This window comes from Mastigoproctus giganteus, chromosome 1 (genome assembly GCF_048544385.1).
Source record: "Mastigoproctus giganteus isolate SK-2022 chromosome 1, ASM4854438v1, whole genome shotgun sequence".
NCBI lineage: Eukaryota > Metazoa > Arthropoda > Arachnida > Uropygi > Thelyphonidae > Mastigoproctus > Mastigoproctus giganteus.
In genome coordinates this window covers 146,097,740-146,113,699 of record NC_143575.1, presented here as the reverse complement: position 1 = coordinate 146,113,699, position 15,960 = coordinate 146,097,740, and the positions used below count along the sequence as shown (strand labels likewise).

Below are 15,960 nucleotides of genomic sequence, written 5' to 3'. Positions count from 1 at the left end.
CTGAGCAGGATCATCAACAGTCGAACCATCGATGTCAAGTGGACCAATCAGATTCATCCCCTTCCTTTTAGAGTTTATATAAGTAAAGAAATCCTTGCTGTTTTTCTTAGCATCTTTTGCCAAGGATTTCTTGTAATCTGCCTTTGCCTCCCGAACCTCCTTTGTGACCTGATTACAGATTAACTTATATCTGCCATAGGCTTCTGAGTCGCTTGATAATTTATATGCATCCCATGCATTTTTCTTCTCTGTTACGAGTCTCACTGCGGCTCCGTAGCCAGGTGGGAAGGAGCAGCAGTGCGTAGCACACGCTTCTTGATTAGACTGGGGTTCGAGCCCGTTACCACCAAATACGGAGGATGCGGAAAGGTCAGGGAATGACCACCGGATATTCCCAGAGCAATATGGCCTTAGTTGCTAATGTTCCTAAAAACCAAATAACAAACAAACGAGTCTCATTAGTTCATTTGACAACCATTTAGGCCTAAACCTTGAACAATATTTCTTAATAGGTATGAAACGTTTAGTAGCATCCACGATTAATTCCTTGAATGCTTCCCACTTAGAATTTACTTAGAGAATTAGAGAATAGTTGAAATTGTCGTTCATACCCATACTGAAATGTGCAAATGCAAATAGCTGTTCTCAATATAGAACAATTAGTTTGATGAGCCATTCACTGAAGATACTTTAAGGATTATACACAACCAAATTCATAAAAGATGTGAGGAAACACAGTGATTCTCAATTTGGCTTCCAACAAGGACTGGGTACCAGGGAAGCCCTGCCTGTGACTCTAATAGAAAGATGCCGAGATGTGAACCAAGAGGTATTCTTGGTTCACAATCCTTGAATTATGAATATTGGTTCACAATATCCTTGAATTATGAAAAAGCTTTTGATCGGGTAGACAAGACAAACTGTTCCAAATCTTAGAGAAGATTGGAATTGATAGCAAAGACAGAATACTGGCAAATTTGTATTGGGGACAATCAACAAAGGTATGCATAAAAGGAGAAGAATCGGAAGAGATAGAAATTAAAAGAGGAGTTCGTCAAGGTTGTATTCTATTACCTATATTATTCAACGTGTATGCTGAAGAAATTTTTAAAGAAGCTTCAAAGGGATGTACAGAAGGGATAAAGATTAATGGCAATACAACAAATATGATCAGATATGCAGATACTATATTGTTGGCCAGCTCTGAGAAGGATTTAAAAGCACTAATGAATACAGTTAATAGAATAAGTTAAAATTTTGGTCTGAAGTTAAACATCAAGAAAACAAAACTTATGGTGATCAGTAAGAAAAGTACAAACAAAAATTAAAATCAATAATGAAGAAATTGAAAGGGTTAAAAGTTATTGCTACCTTGGATGTATGCTGAGCAAGGGCTGGGACCATTCTATTGAAGTACGCTCAAGAATTGAACAAACACGTGCAGCCTTCTTTAAAATGAAGAATCTTCTATGCCACAGTGATCTTATTATGCTTCCTTTAAGAACAAGAATATTGAGATGTTTTGTCTTTTCTGTCCTCCTTTAAGAAGATGAGGCCTGGACACTGACAAAGAAGATCCAAGAATAAGTTAAATGCTTTTGAGATGTGGTGTTACAGACGAATGTTAAGAGTGTCATGGACTGATAAGATAAAGAATGATCAGATCATGAGACAAATGAAGAAAAAGACAGAAACAACTAACACCATTAAGGAGAGGAAACTAAAACATTTAGGACATTTGATGAGGAATGACAAATATAAGATGTTGCAATTGATAATCCAGGGCAATGGAAAAAGAAGTCGAGGGAAAAGAAGGAAATCTTGGTTAGCAAACCTCAGAGAGTGGTATGATCAGAGTAACGAGGGTTTGTTTAGGGCTTCTACCTCACGTTCGCCCATTGTGAAGATGACAGCCAACCTCTGTAAAGAGACGGCACACTGAAGAAAAGTTTCTTACATTTTTCAGTTTAAAAGACTACTAATATGTAAAATTTCAAAAATGCGCATGTATTTCTGCTTATTACATATAGAAAAATTGTTTAAAAAAAACACACATTTTTTTAAATAGAATTAATTACTTCCATTTTCAGATTTACTTCAAATCTGGGGCACTATGATGCAAGCGAACTTTGAAAATTACACATTCCTATCTTCCAAAGCAGTCAATATTTCAAGATAACTACTGAAGTGAATATTGTGTTTAGTATTCTCATTTTTCATATGCCAAAACAATAATAAATCTTTCAAAAACAGCTTCTATGAGATTACAGAACTAATGGAAAAGCAAGTAACCTTGACCTATAAATAAACAAACACTTAATTCGAAACTTCAAATGTAAATAGCCATTCACAGAGCAGTAGACAACTTAACTATCACATGTTGGTTTGTCATTTTTTTATGTGAAAAGAATAAAAATCTTTCTAAAAACTCAGGTAATACATGAGTTGTTTGCATGCTTTGTAGCCTAAAAACACCATACAGCTCATGGGAAACACACTACTCCCTCCATTTAATGAGGCTTTGCAAATTTCTTCTGGTCTCCAATGGGGTTTGAACTTGGCAAAAAAGTGCCAAGTAGAGAACCCACAATACTGTCATAGAAGGAGCCATAAAAGGATATGCCCAAAAAAGGTGGCTACCAAAATAAATCTGTTCACTAAGAGAAGTGCATAATCATTAAAAAAAAAAAAACACAATCAAAATTAATTATAAAAAGGTTCAATATATGTTATACAAAGAAGTATACAAATACTTTTTTTTGTATAATACAGATATATCAAGATACTTTTTTTTTTTTAACTGCTTTCAATCAAAATATTTTTTACAGCAATCAAAATATTGACTTACTACCCATAATGGTCTGGATACATGGTCTACACGCAATTCCATAATTGAACGATAATCCTTTGAACCAAATTCATCTTCAAGAGAAATATCTGAAAGTTGCTTGCTTGCAGCAGCTGGAACACCATCTAAATTAATAACACAAATTTAAGTTATTCGTCTTTTTATCTACAGCATATACTGCAAGCATTTGGAAATTTAAATAAATTTCTTCACAAGGGGAAAAAAAAAAAACATAATACACAAATTCAGAGGACTTTCAAAAATAAAGTTATACACAAAAAAACATACAGTAGAACTTCAATTATCCGCCAGGGTACGGGATCGAGACCATGAAGGATAATGGAATAGATGGATAATAGAATATGTACATTAAAAATATTATACATACAATAGACCGGGTCATCTAACTTGTTTATTTTATTACATAATACGTAACCTAATGAAATTTAATTAAACTTTAATTATTATTTATTTTTTACAGGGTCATCAAAAAATCATAGTACAGATATCTACATATAGTACATATATATTTTTAATATTTTGACTTACATTGGTCTAGTAACGTCTTAAAAAAAAAACCTTTAAATGAAAACAATATTATATACATACAACTTTATTCTAACGTCATTAAAGAAATTTAAAAGAAAACTATTACATGATTTCTTTTCTAAAAAAGTCAGTCGATTTCTTTTGTTTCATTACCCCTCAAAGCCTTTTGGGACACAATACAAATTTTACACAAAAGTAACACTTGCATAGCATTTCGAACCACTCAATGCACCTTGAACAACATAGTTTCAGCTTCACAGTGGCTAATTATATTTGTTGTTCCATTATCAGCAGCTTTTTCTTCTTCTTCAATGTCATAATCATCCAAAATTGTCATCACTCTTTGCACAATTTCATCATCATCTAAAATTTCACATCCGATGTCCATTTTGTCCATATCCAGCCAATCATTTACTTCCTCCATCGAAATATTTTTAAAACCAGGAACATTCAAACACAACTGCAAAATTTCAGTTTCTTTTGGAATGGTTTCTGGCCATAACTTATTCCAGCTTCTTTGTATTGTTTGAACTGGAATATCATTCCCGGCATCAGCAACATTGAAAATTACATCTTTTATAGTGTAGCTTTTCCAAAACTATCAAATCTAATTTATTTTCTGCCGAAACAAGTTTTTGAATGAACATTTTGAGATAACGATGTTTCATACTCTCAATCATGCCCTGGTTCATCAGTTGAATGAGAGATGGCATGTTTGCTGGCAGAAAGTGGCAGGATATGTGATCTTACACAGGATACAAATATTTTATGAAACGAATCATGAAATATATCTTAGGTCATCTATGCATTGTTTTGTGAGAAATATTTAAGTGGAAAAGCATTTAAATTAATATTTTTAAATGATCTAGGCCTTTTTAGTTTACCTATAATAACCAAAGGAAATTTATGACTACTGCTGGCATTATCACATACCATTACAGTGATATGATCTTTTATCCCGGTGCTATATGTTTTATCATTGAGGCCACTGTCTTTTGAGGTAGTGCCTTCGAATTAAGGCCAGTCTCATCACAGTTGTATATTTGGTCTTTAACCAAATATTGATCAGCTATTTCCTTCTGTAGTTTTTCATGATAAACAGAAATTGCTGCGCTATCTGCACTTAGCTTCTCGCCCTGGATCGACAACTGTTGAATGACATGGTGAAACTTAAATATGTCCAACCATATGATGATAGCCTTGAATGAAGGATCTCCACCTAGTTTTTTATTGATTTCAATGGCTTTTTCAAATATTACAGGTCCCGACAATGGAATTCCTGGGCTACATTTTTGAACTATTGAAAAATTGCAGTATCCAATTTTTAATTTTTAGCAAACTTCATTGTCTTACGACTTTTAACATTACCATCAGTGGTTTTCATTTTCAACACGTGGTTTTCATTTTCACCACGTGGTTTTCAATTTTGTCTGCATCATGCTTTATATCATTTACTGTTGTTCTTCCTATTTCATAAACCGATACTATTCTTGTAGCACTTTCACCTTTCCTTAGACAATTGATTATTTCAATTTTTTGTAATAATCCCAACACTACATTTACATTCTCTGTCATTTCAATGGATTTACTAAATAAAAATTATTAAAATGTGAAAGAAGAGGTTAAAGTACAACAGTACACAGACTCTGACACATGCCGCCAATATCACAATGCATTTCAGCATAGTGGGGTTAAGTGATGGTTAACAGAGACTGAAGGTAAATAGGGTGAAGGAAAATCGAAGTTCTACTGTAATAGCAAACAGATTTAGCATTGTTTTATTCAGTGCTTTTGATGAGAGAATTTGAGGAAATAGTTTTTTTTTCACTTATATACATGAAAATTGGGTACTCATAAGATGAATCTATCTTTATAACATGAAAGCCAGAAATTCCTAGCTTCTCAGAACCAAGCCCACTCTAAATGAAACAATGATAGCATTCTGAATAACCAGTTATAGATTGCAGCATTAATACTAAACTAATGACAATCTTTTTAAATATGATATTAATTAATCTCTTTAAGTACATTCCATTTTGTTGGGTAATAAACAAAATGGAATGCCCTTCTAGGACAGTATGTAATATAAATAGTTGACAAAAGTATTTTGCATAATAACTAAAGTTCCAATACAAATAAATTCTCAGTTTTGCATAAAAATTTCATATTATTATCATCATCTGAAAATATCACAATATGTTATTATTGTATATATAGAATTTATAAGATTTGCTAAATATGTGGTGTTGAGAGTGAATGATGATAAAGTATCACTGTTACTTGATAGGAAACTTGTAAAACTAGCTGAAGTTCTTTCTTGGAATTATAAACATTTCATTCAATGTTATTTAAAGCTTTCACATTAAAATATCCAGAGTTTCAAGGTTAATTTTTATACAGGAATGAATTATATTTAGCTAGAGTATTTACATTATTATATTTTTTCTACCTTCACTTTCTGCTGAAACCATTCACACTTCATATAATTTTCATTTAATGGAATCAAAGTAAAATTCACTAACATGATCACAATAACAGGTGCTTATACAGTAACTGGAAAAATTAGAACCCTTTATTCAATACCAAGTAGGGCCACTTATTTCCCAAATTACAGCCTGTACACATTGTGCCATGGATTCCATTAGGTGTCTGAGGAATCTAGTTCCATATTTGGACATCCTTCCATTAGGATATTTGTCATCTGCTGTATTATGATCAGTAGAGAATTACAAAGCTGAACTGCCCCTTCCAACTATCCCAGATCTCAACTGGATTCATATTTGCAGACTTAAGCAGACTTAAGTAGAAAATCTTGAGAATTTTTGCATGCTGCTTAGTTGCATTGTCACCTTGAGAGTCTATTACAATCCAGGTAAAAATTAAGCACTGAAGGGCAAAATTGGTCTGATATGACAGAAAGACATGTCTGATATAACAGAAAGTCTGATATGACAGAAAGATATTTGTTGGAGATACCACGGCTTTCTAATGGTATGAGCAAATAGATGAAGGCAATATCAACAGACCCTACACCACGATACCAACTCCAGCCACTCGAGTGGTGGACACAAGTAAACCTGGATACATGGTCTCACGAGGTTCATGCCACACTTTCACTCTAACATTGGTGCAGAAAAGCATAAATTGAGACTCATCAGACCACATGATCGTTTCCATTGTTCCACAGTCCACACTCTTTCTAACAAAATCTTTAGATTTTTTACTGAAAAAAAAAGTGGCTTTCATACAAGCACGTGACTACCAAATTTTGCCAAATAGTTCGGTTGGAAATGGGCTTTTTCTTTGCCTAAATTAAATTTTTCCTATATTGAATACCTAAATTAAGTTCAGTCATTTGCTATACACTGGACATTCTATTCTGACACAAAATTAATTCTTTAAATTCCTGTGGTCATGTTCTTTGAGTACCCTTTTGGCCAGATTTCTTCCTTTGAGAGCTGCATTCTACCCTACAATTAGTGGTAGTACCACTCATTGTAAACTTTAGAGATGGTTGCTTTCAATATACTAGTGATTTCCTTCATTTTCTCAATTGTGGCTCCTGCTAAATGCTAAACGAAATTTTCCTAAGCAGCTCTCCTTAAATTTATTCAACCCTACCTACTTCCACAACTCCAGATGGAAATTTCTCTCTTCCACAACCACAAATGGAAATCTGTCCCAACAAGAAATTACTATGTGGCTAAAAGCATCTATATAAAGACTTAAGCACTTCAATCAGATCTCCTCACAAATGCCTAGTTTTCAAGCACCACAATTTGCAAAATTTGGATCTTTCAAGAGGTAAAGGCATCCTTTTAAAAGTGCCTCTCACTAATCTTGTTACTTTTCTCTGCATCAAAATCATTCCTAAAATGAGGCTTCAAAGGTCTATATGAAGTGTTCAAGATGCAGCCTAACTACAGCCTAAATAACAGAATAATCAACTCCTTATTCCTGCCAGAAAAATTCCTATATATCATTGATAGAACTACACAAGCTGTCCAAGAAGCCTATCTCTCATGTTGAACTGTACAATTACGTCCAGGTCTTTTTTGTTCCCCTACATTGAGGGGGGAACAAAAAAGAATAATAAAGGAACAGAATAATATACAGCCACAATATACAGGAACAGAATAATATACAGGCTGTATATTATTCCTATCATTAACTACCCTGCTAGACTTGTACCATCTGCAAAAATAGGCATTAAGGTCGAAATGCCTTCATCAATAGTTAATATGTATTGAAAATAATCAACAGCCCAGCACTGAACCCTGAGGGACTCCACTAAATACATTAGACAAGGAAGAGCAGTACCACATTAGTAACCACCCTCTGCCTTCTGTCATTCAACCATCCTTATATTTATAGTAATAACTTGCCCCGTAATGCCACACTCCGATTTGCACAGATGTCTAATGTGGAACAACATCAAAAGCTTTACTGAAATCTAAATATAACAGAATTTGCTTTACTTTATTATTTACTTCCCTTCTCTTTATTTTTTATTTTCTTCTTTATAATTTTTTCTTACTTTCTTCTTTAATTTCTTTAATACATAATTTAAACTTAATTTTAGTTTGCATGTGTGTGTACACGCATATAACAGAAATTGTTATGCAAGAAAAATGTGAAAACAAATATTACAATTAAAAATCATTTAAATTTAGTTTCCAAGAGAATCAGGTCATCACTTTAAAAGTAAAATAATCCACAAAGAAAGTGCATATATCTATCAAACTTTATTTAAATTACCCATTTCAATATCTTCATCTCCAAAACTATCTGGAATGCAATCTTCTGCTTCATCTTTCTCTCGTTTTCTCTTCGACTTCTTAAAATCTACAAAAAAAATTTAGAATCAGCAACACACACACACACACACACACCTGCATGTCTAAAAATTTACAGAAAAACAAATAACATACGCTGAAACCGCACTCCATGGAACACTGCAGTTTTTCTGTAAATGTCCTCCAAAATTCTGCATCATTCAGCCTTCGAAGTGGTGATCAGTTCAGCTCTATTTTTTTGCAGTCTCTCCTCTCTCTCACACACACACACACGACAATACAATTCATCCCAGAGGCTCTCTACATGACTGAGGTCAGGATTATGGGCTGGTCAGTCCAACTTTTTAATGCTCATATCCTCAAACCAGTCCATCACAACGTGAACAGTATGATGGAGCATTGTCCTTTTATGAACCTTCCCTGATGTGCTGCCACAAAGTAGGTAGCACATTGTCCAGAAGATCTAGATAGACATGTTTACTAAGGGCCTGTGTGTGTGTGTGTGTGTGTGTGTGTGTGTGTGTGTGTGTGTGTGTGTGTGTGTGTGTGTGTGTGTGTGTGTGTGTGTGTGTGTGTGTGTGCGTGCGCACTATAACAACCACCTGCATTCCGAGCAGACGATTCTTTGCAGGGCTCTCTTATCATGTTCCATCAACATCAAAAGTTCTTCAGTGACCACACCATTCATAGTTTTATCCAAAACACCAATAGTCCCAAACCAAACTACAAAAAACAGCCTGGACCATCATGCTGCTCCTGCAAAACTTCACAGTCAGGGCGATACAATCCAGCAGGTAGCTTTCTCCAGGCATCCACCACACCCTGGAACAACCATGAGACTGGCAGACCATGTACCATGACTTATCCCTCCAAAGCACAGCTTTCCACTGGTACAGCCCAAGAACAGCAGGCATTACACCAAGATAGACCTCATCAGACATTAGGCAGGATGATTAGTGACGTGGATGATTGCATGACCATGGTAACCCATATCGTGCAGCATCTTGCATACTATACTGGTGCTGATATGTGTCCTAGTTGTTTACTAAGGGCCTGTGTATGTGTGTGTGTATGTGCACTACAACAACAACCTGCATTCCAAGCAGACGATTCTTTGCAGGGCTCCCTTATCATGTTCCATCAACACTGGAAGTTCTTCATCAGAAGTCCTGTCTGCTTTCACTTGCCAATCATATCACAAATTGTCAACCTAGGGATCTTCTGTGCCATTTAAATGTTGCATACAAGACTGTATGTGGCACCCTATTATCATTGTCCTGAAAGTCTGTTAACTGTGTCAATCACAACACCTTGTATTCACAATTGTATTTAATGTCTCCTCAAAGGCCTATGAGCATATTTTATAGTAGTCTAACATGTGGTGATTGGGTAGAATATACCCAACTTTCAACAGAATGATGTCCAGTTATTAATAGTAGAGCAGTGTATTGTGCATGTAGGCTTCTAGACTTGGGGGCACACAATTAACTAAGTTCATAACATGAATCGGTAGGGCAGTGTTATATGTGCACACTATCTTATACAAGGGGTATCTAAATAGTTTCCACACTGTCATATTTCATTATTTGAAACTAAAATAATTCTGCTCATTCAATTATAAACATTTATATAAATGTAATCGAACTCTTCCAGTGATATCTTAAATGTGATTAAGTTTAAAAAAAAAAAAAAAAAAAAGTCATTAGGTAAAACCACTAACTTCACAGAGAGAGAGAGAGAGAGATGCAGAAATAAGTACTTTTTTTTCTGAGGACTCTGTGAACCAAATCCAGGAAGATAAGACAAAAACACTACTGTCTGTTCACGACTCAATTATACCTGAGGGCGTGGCTAAGTAGGCACCCCCTATTCTCTGAAATAGAGGCCAAGAAGTAAAGGAGCATTAAGCTGGTCAAATAATAACTCTTTTAGTAGTTATTTCTTTTTATATCTATATTGTAATACTGGATTACTGAGAAATACAATCATAATATTCAGAAATAAATGTTGACATCTTAATATTCAATAAATATTAGTAACATAATTAAAACCTTACATTAATCATCCTGTTGATCTGTTTTCATTTCAGTTTCACTTTAATTTGTAGCAAACACTAAAGACCCAGTAAATTCTTCACAATAATATGAGGCCTGGTACAAAAGTATTGCCTCCTAATTTTTTGCTTTCGAATGTGCCGCTGTAGATCATTTCGCATGTCACTGAGTGGTCACTAGAGGTCTCTAGTTTCACCATACTGAGTGGCACTGTTTCAGTCTCGTGAGTGCAGAATACAGTTCAAAATGGTGGATGTTAAAGATTTATGCATTGAGCAAAGAGTGGTAATTCAGTTTCTCACCAAGGAAGAAGTGATGCCTATCAAAATCCATACGCATTAGAAAAATGTTTACGGTGACAATTAGATGTTGGGTAAGACACTTTAAGAGTGGAGAAAGTGATATTAGTGGCATAGTATTTAGGTTTCGGGCACCACCAGTGGTTTCCCACATCTGCGCCATATGTACTCTGTGATGGAATGCAGAACTACGGCACAGCCAGAAAAAGTGTAATGTCTGGTTTATGTAATATTGTGCTTTGTTCTGTTGTTGTGTCTCTGGCTGCTTGGCCGCGGGGGTCCCTAGTGGGACCCTACATTGCCCACTACAACCACTGGGAGGTGAGTAAGGCTGCCCATTATACTATGGCTGGCCTTTGCCAGGGTTGCCTGAGCTTCCTGACAGAGGCCATAAAAATAAAAAAGAAAAGAAAAAAAAAAGTTGACTATAAAAAAAAAAAAAGGCTTTTTTTTTTTTTTTTGAAAAGAGCATATGGGAGAGTAAGATAAGAAGAAGAAGAGGTCAGAATGTGGGGAACAGTAGTCGAAGTGAACCAATAGGGAAGGCAGTCCACTCTAAGGTAGGGGATGGAGAAGGGAGTTGAAAGTCACAGCAACAAGTGCTCCTGTGTGAGCACTTTTCTCTCTCTGAATATCTTGCACTCTGAGTGCTAGTATGAATCCAACCCTTATCGGGTTAGCAGGGCAAATTGCCTTTGAAATCCTGCACCCAGGATGCTTGCATTATCCTACCCTAGTCGGAGATTGCAGGGTGGCACGTTATTCTGTTCTGTCCTGAGTTCTGCAAATCTTGCTCTTCTAGAATTGAAAACAGCCTGGGCGTAGTGTGTTAAGGCTAGGTATGTGGCCTCTTCCTGAAGTAAATTTGACTCTTGATTGTGGGGGTTTCCTTGAATCTCTGTAAGGAATTGAAGTCTGGCATTCTCGTAAGCGAGACGTTTGTACATAAAGTGTTCCCAGGACTCCTCTTCACCACAGTGGCAATATGGTTATTTTCTATTCCCATGGCTGTTAATTTTTGCTGGAATGGTTCATGGCCTATAAGCAGGAAGGTGACTTGCAATCCAGGCAAGTACCAGGGAGGAGGCTTTGGGGAAGTCAGACTTATTGAGGGAATAAACCTTTTGGTGATTGCTCCTTTCGGTGTTGTATCCCATGTTTCTTGCCAGAGGTTTTGAAGGTGGTCTGCAATTTTTCTTCTTTTCTTTTTAGGGTCATTTGCATGGTCCAACAAAGCAAATTCAACAACTGTGTTGGGATTCCCTTCTTCAGGCGCTGGAAGAGACCCCGCCTCTTGACAACTTCCAGATAGAGAGGTAGGTATCCTGCAATAGATACGACCTGGTAACCGATAGTAACATAAATATTTGAATGGATTCAAGTTTACACTTGTTCCTTTCCAGGATTGCCTTTTTACACCAGATGGAGGCTCCATAGCACACAATTGGGACATATACTACCTTATATATTAATGATGGAGCTTTATTCTTTAGGCCTCAATCCGCTCTACTAATCTGCCTTATCATTGCAGTGTACTTTTGGATTTTAGCTGACAGATATTTTAAGTGGGGTGGAAGGATAAGTTGGCATCTAGATACAGGCCCAGATACTTGATTTCTGTGTAGAGATGGATCGCGGTGTTGTTAATTTTCATCACTGGTGGCCTTCAGATTTGGAGCTTTCCTTTTAGAAGGATTGACTGTTTTTTCACTGGAGATTGTTAATTTGTGCATGGCAGCCCGGTCTTGAAGTTTTCCCAGTGCAAAGTTGGCTTGTACTTCCAATGAGGCTCTTGTACCAGAATAAACAACCAGTACGAGATCATCAGCAAAGGCCAGGGGCTTGACCTCGCTGAGATCCATCTCCAGGAACTCGTCCAAGATAATGGCCAAAGAAATGGAACAAGGACAGAGCCCTGAGGATAGCCTCGCAGTATATTCCTGGTGACTGTTTGGTATTTGGTGGTTACCTGCACTGTTCTATTGATGAGGTAGGACTTTATACTGTTATATAGACTGCTGAACGTCTTGGCCTGCTGAAGTCGATCGAAGGACCCAGCAAAGTCCACCATTATGACTAGAGAGTATTTAGATTCTTTCTGGGTAGCTAGAGAGATTAATCTGTAGATAGCATCTTCTGTACTGCAGCCTGTTTTAAATCCAAATTGATGCAGAGATGGTAATTGTTGCCCTGTGTAGTAGTCAGTGAAACGGGAGAGCAAAAGTCATTCTTGGAATTTGGCCAAAACAGAAAGCAGAGCCATTAGTCTGTAAGAAGTCGGGACTTGGGGTGGTTTTTTCGGGTGGTTTAGGATTAACTTGTGTTGAAATTTTCCAGAAGTCAGGAAATGTTCCTTTAGCAAGGCATCTATTAAATAAACTTAAGAGTTATAGGATAGTGTTCTGCAAACTTTTTTTACTATGTCGACCTCCAGAAAGTTCAAGCCTGGAGTTTTACCCTCCTTCGTTTTGGCCAAGGCCAAATTCATTTCCAGGGATGTGAAGAGCAGCACTAGTATCTGATATGTATGCCCTGTTTCTGTCAATGATTTCTTGTTGCTCCAGTGTCGGTGCGAAGTCATCAGCTGGGTTGATATTGTCCAGTATGTTGAGAGAATCAGACCAAGAGTATGTCGAGGTTCCATTCAGCCTGAGTGTGGTGTCCAAAACTTCACCTCTGGGGAGCCTGTTTGTAATGATCCAGAATACAATGCCCCATGGATTGCCATTTCCCACTGTGGAAACTAGAGTTTGCCATGACTACTTCTTACATCTGTGTATTTCTTTGGAGTATGATTTCTTATCACACGGTAAGCCTCCCATGCCGTAGCTACCTCTCTGGGGGGAAAGGTGTACTCCGGCTCGTTGAAATGTCTTCCTGGCTAGGTGGACTCTTCTTCTAAGATCTCGCAAATTTGCATTCCTCTACATGCTGGCCAAAAAGAAGCTTTGGGTCAAATCTGATTCCTAGGTCGACACAATGTTCGACAAGTGGGATGGAGGATGGATAGATTTTTGTTGGTTTTTGCTTTAACAAGAAGACCATGATTTCTGACTTCTCAAGATTGATACGTAGACTAAATCGTTTGAAATACATACTGAGGAGAGAGTGGATGTTAGCTCTTCCGGGATTTGGTGAGGGTCTTAGTTTTCCTTAATTGGCGTGAGTACCTTTAGATCGTCAGCATATACCAGGATATTTAACTTTTGGATTACCAGTGAAGCAATAAGGGTGGTGAAGAGGAGACCAGATAGTACTGCCCCTTGCAAGACTCCAACCGAGATTATTTTGCAGTATTGGGAGTTATCTACAGATAATTTGACTATGTGGTTATTCAACACAAATGTAAGGAAAGCTAAGATGTTGCCTCCTATCTGGTAGTGGTTTTCTAGTAGCTTTAGGAGAGACAGGATGTGCACGGCATCAAATGCAAATTTCAATACCCCAGCTGATGTTGCAGATGAACTCAACAGTTACTTTGCATCACTCTTTACAGAAGAAAAACCTTTATGTCAATGGGAAATTATGGGAGTGAAGTTGAAAAATATATAATTAATGATATTGAAATTTCACATGATCATTTGATGAAAAAAACTTTCAGCCTACAGGTGAGTAAGGCTCTTGGGTTGATGGCATATGCCCTATAATTTTAAGGGAGGCAGCAAGGCAGTGCATTGAACCATTAAAGCTAATTATGAGAGCACCACTGGACTCAAGAAATTCCATTAGATTTTAAAAGTGCCAATGTATTGCCAATACATAAAAGCAGTTCTAAGAGTGTAGTGGGAAATTACAAACCAATCAGTCTAACTTCAGTAGTAGGGAAAATCACGGAGGTAATGATCAAGGTTGGAATTCGGGATCATTTAAATAGAAATGGATGATTTTCCCTTTACAAATGGCCTCTGTAGCCGAGTAGTGGGGAGCAGGAGTGCAGTAGCACACTGAATAGACCACTCGGCTACAAAGGCGAGTGGTGAGGAGCAGGAGTGCAGTAGCACACTGAATAGACCAGGATTCAAACCCCTGACTGCTAAACTAAATAGGGTCGATCTGCCAACCCACACTGGACCAGCGTGGCAGATTATGGTCCATTTCCCTCAACATGTATGAGATGGAAATGGTCCATTTCCATCAGCATTGATGGTGGCTTTCATCCCGCAGTGGATTGATAATGGCTGCAGTTTACTTTTTTTTTTTTTTTTATAGCAAAATATGCATATTATTTACATATAAATTGGGACATGCAGCTTCGCCAAAATGGTGAAAAAAAATTATTCTAGTTTAATTTTTTTAATGTACAAAATACAAGTGGTGCAGCTTTTTTTTTTATTTCTAAATATATAAATAGGAAGATATTCCAGTGTGCCATATCTGCATTTTCTTTGATACCCGACATAACTACTGTTAAATAATGGTTAATATTCAGAATATGAGGCCCAATTGATGGTTCTTTGCGACAAGTGATGGTTATTTCTAGCTCCGCCCACCAGTTCGCTGATTGGAAGATCTAGTCCTGTAATTTTCCGCTTTTTTCGGTGGATGCGTGAAAGGCGGTATATACTGAAGGTTAGTTTTTTTTTTTTTTGTTCCATTTTCATTTAGTCAATAAAGGTTGGGTTATGTTATGCTCCTATTTCGGGAAGGATTCAAGAAAAAAAACTGTAGCCGTACGCAAAACCGTAAGCCAAAGATTACAGATACCGTTCTTGAATCCATCTCGAATTAGTAGCGTACACTAACTTTACATATTTTTTTTTTTTTTTTTTTTTGGCCTAACGGAATGAAGGCCGCAAGGCAAGGAAAAAATATCGAAATTGTTATTCTACTAAAAACCGTGGTTTCACTGGACTGTGCATGGTATTCCTGACTGCTGTCTTCAGGAAACGACATTTTCTGTAACGCAAAACTGCGGTAAGTAGACTACGTAACCAACTGGTGGGCTTATTTTCTTATTTTGCTTCCTCCATTGTCAAACCTTCCGCCAAACAGTTCACGTTTCTAAATTCCAAATGTGAATACACAAGCTGCATGGAAACTTTTACCTTTTTTACCCATTCTTCCTCACTTGGCTTTTCAATATACTGTTATATTACACAATTATTGTATTTCTCCGCATATGGTAAATGCATTTCTTTTAAATTTTAAACTTAAATTCGCAAACCATAAAAAATGTTTGCGCCGCAAATCAAAACACAGCTTCCCTTCCCAAAAACAACACGTGCACATCAAAATTCTGTCAGCCAAATAATCTCGCTACTAAGTACACAGAGCAAAACAAATCTTACTACTCTGGGACTAGGCGCTAGCACAGATAAAATAATAAAAAGCAACAACAATAACACACCGTCTGCTGCAGGTGGTAGACATAAACAATTTAAAAACAATTTAATTGTATACAGCAATATATTTTA

At 36.7% G+C, this 15,960-nt stretch overlaps 1 protein-coding gene across 6 annotated transcripts in view; it reads right to left on the bottom strand.

Annotated features, from left to right (window-relative positions):
- Positions 1–15,753, bottom strand: part of hay (ATP-dependent DNA helicase hay) — a 461,732-nt gene extending 445,979 nt beyond the window's left edge. For 5 of the 6 annotated variants that reach the window (XM_090382513.1, XM_090382523.1, XM_090382557.1 and 2 more), the window contains exons 1-3: positions 15,592–15,753; positions 8,156–8,242; positions 2,849–2,973 (exon numbers count right to left, since the gene is read on the bottom strand). In XM_090382513.1, the coding sequence (XP_090238639.1) occupies positions 2,849–2,973; positions 8,156–8,242; positions 15,592–15,604 (225 nt within the window). In that variant the 5' untranslated portion in view covers positions 15,605–15,753. Of the gene's footprint in view, positions 1–2,848; positions 2,974–8,155; positions 8,243–9,952; positions 10,067–15,591 lie in introns of all 6 variants that reach the window. The other variant, XM_090382541.1, reaches the window with a different exon arrangement.
- Between the last annotated feature and the right edge of the window lie 207 nt (positions 15,754–15,960).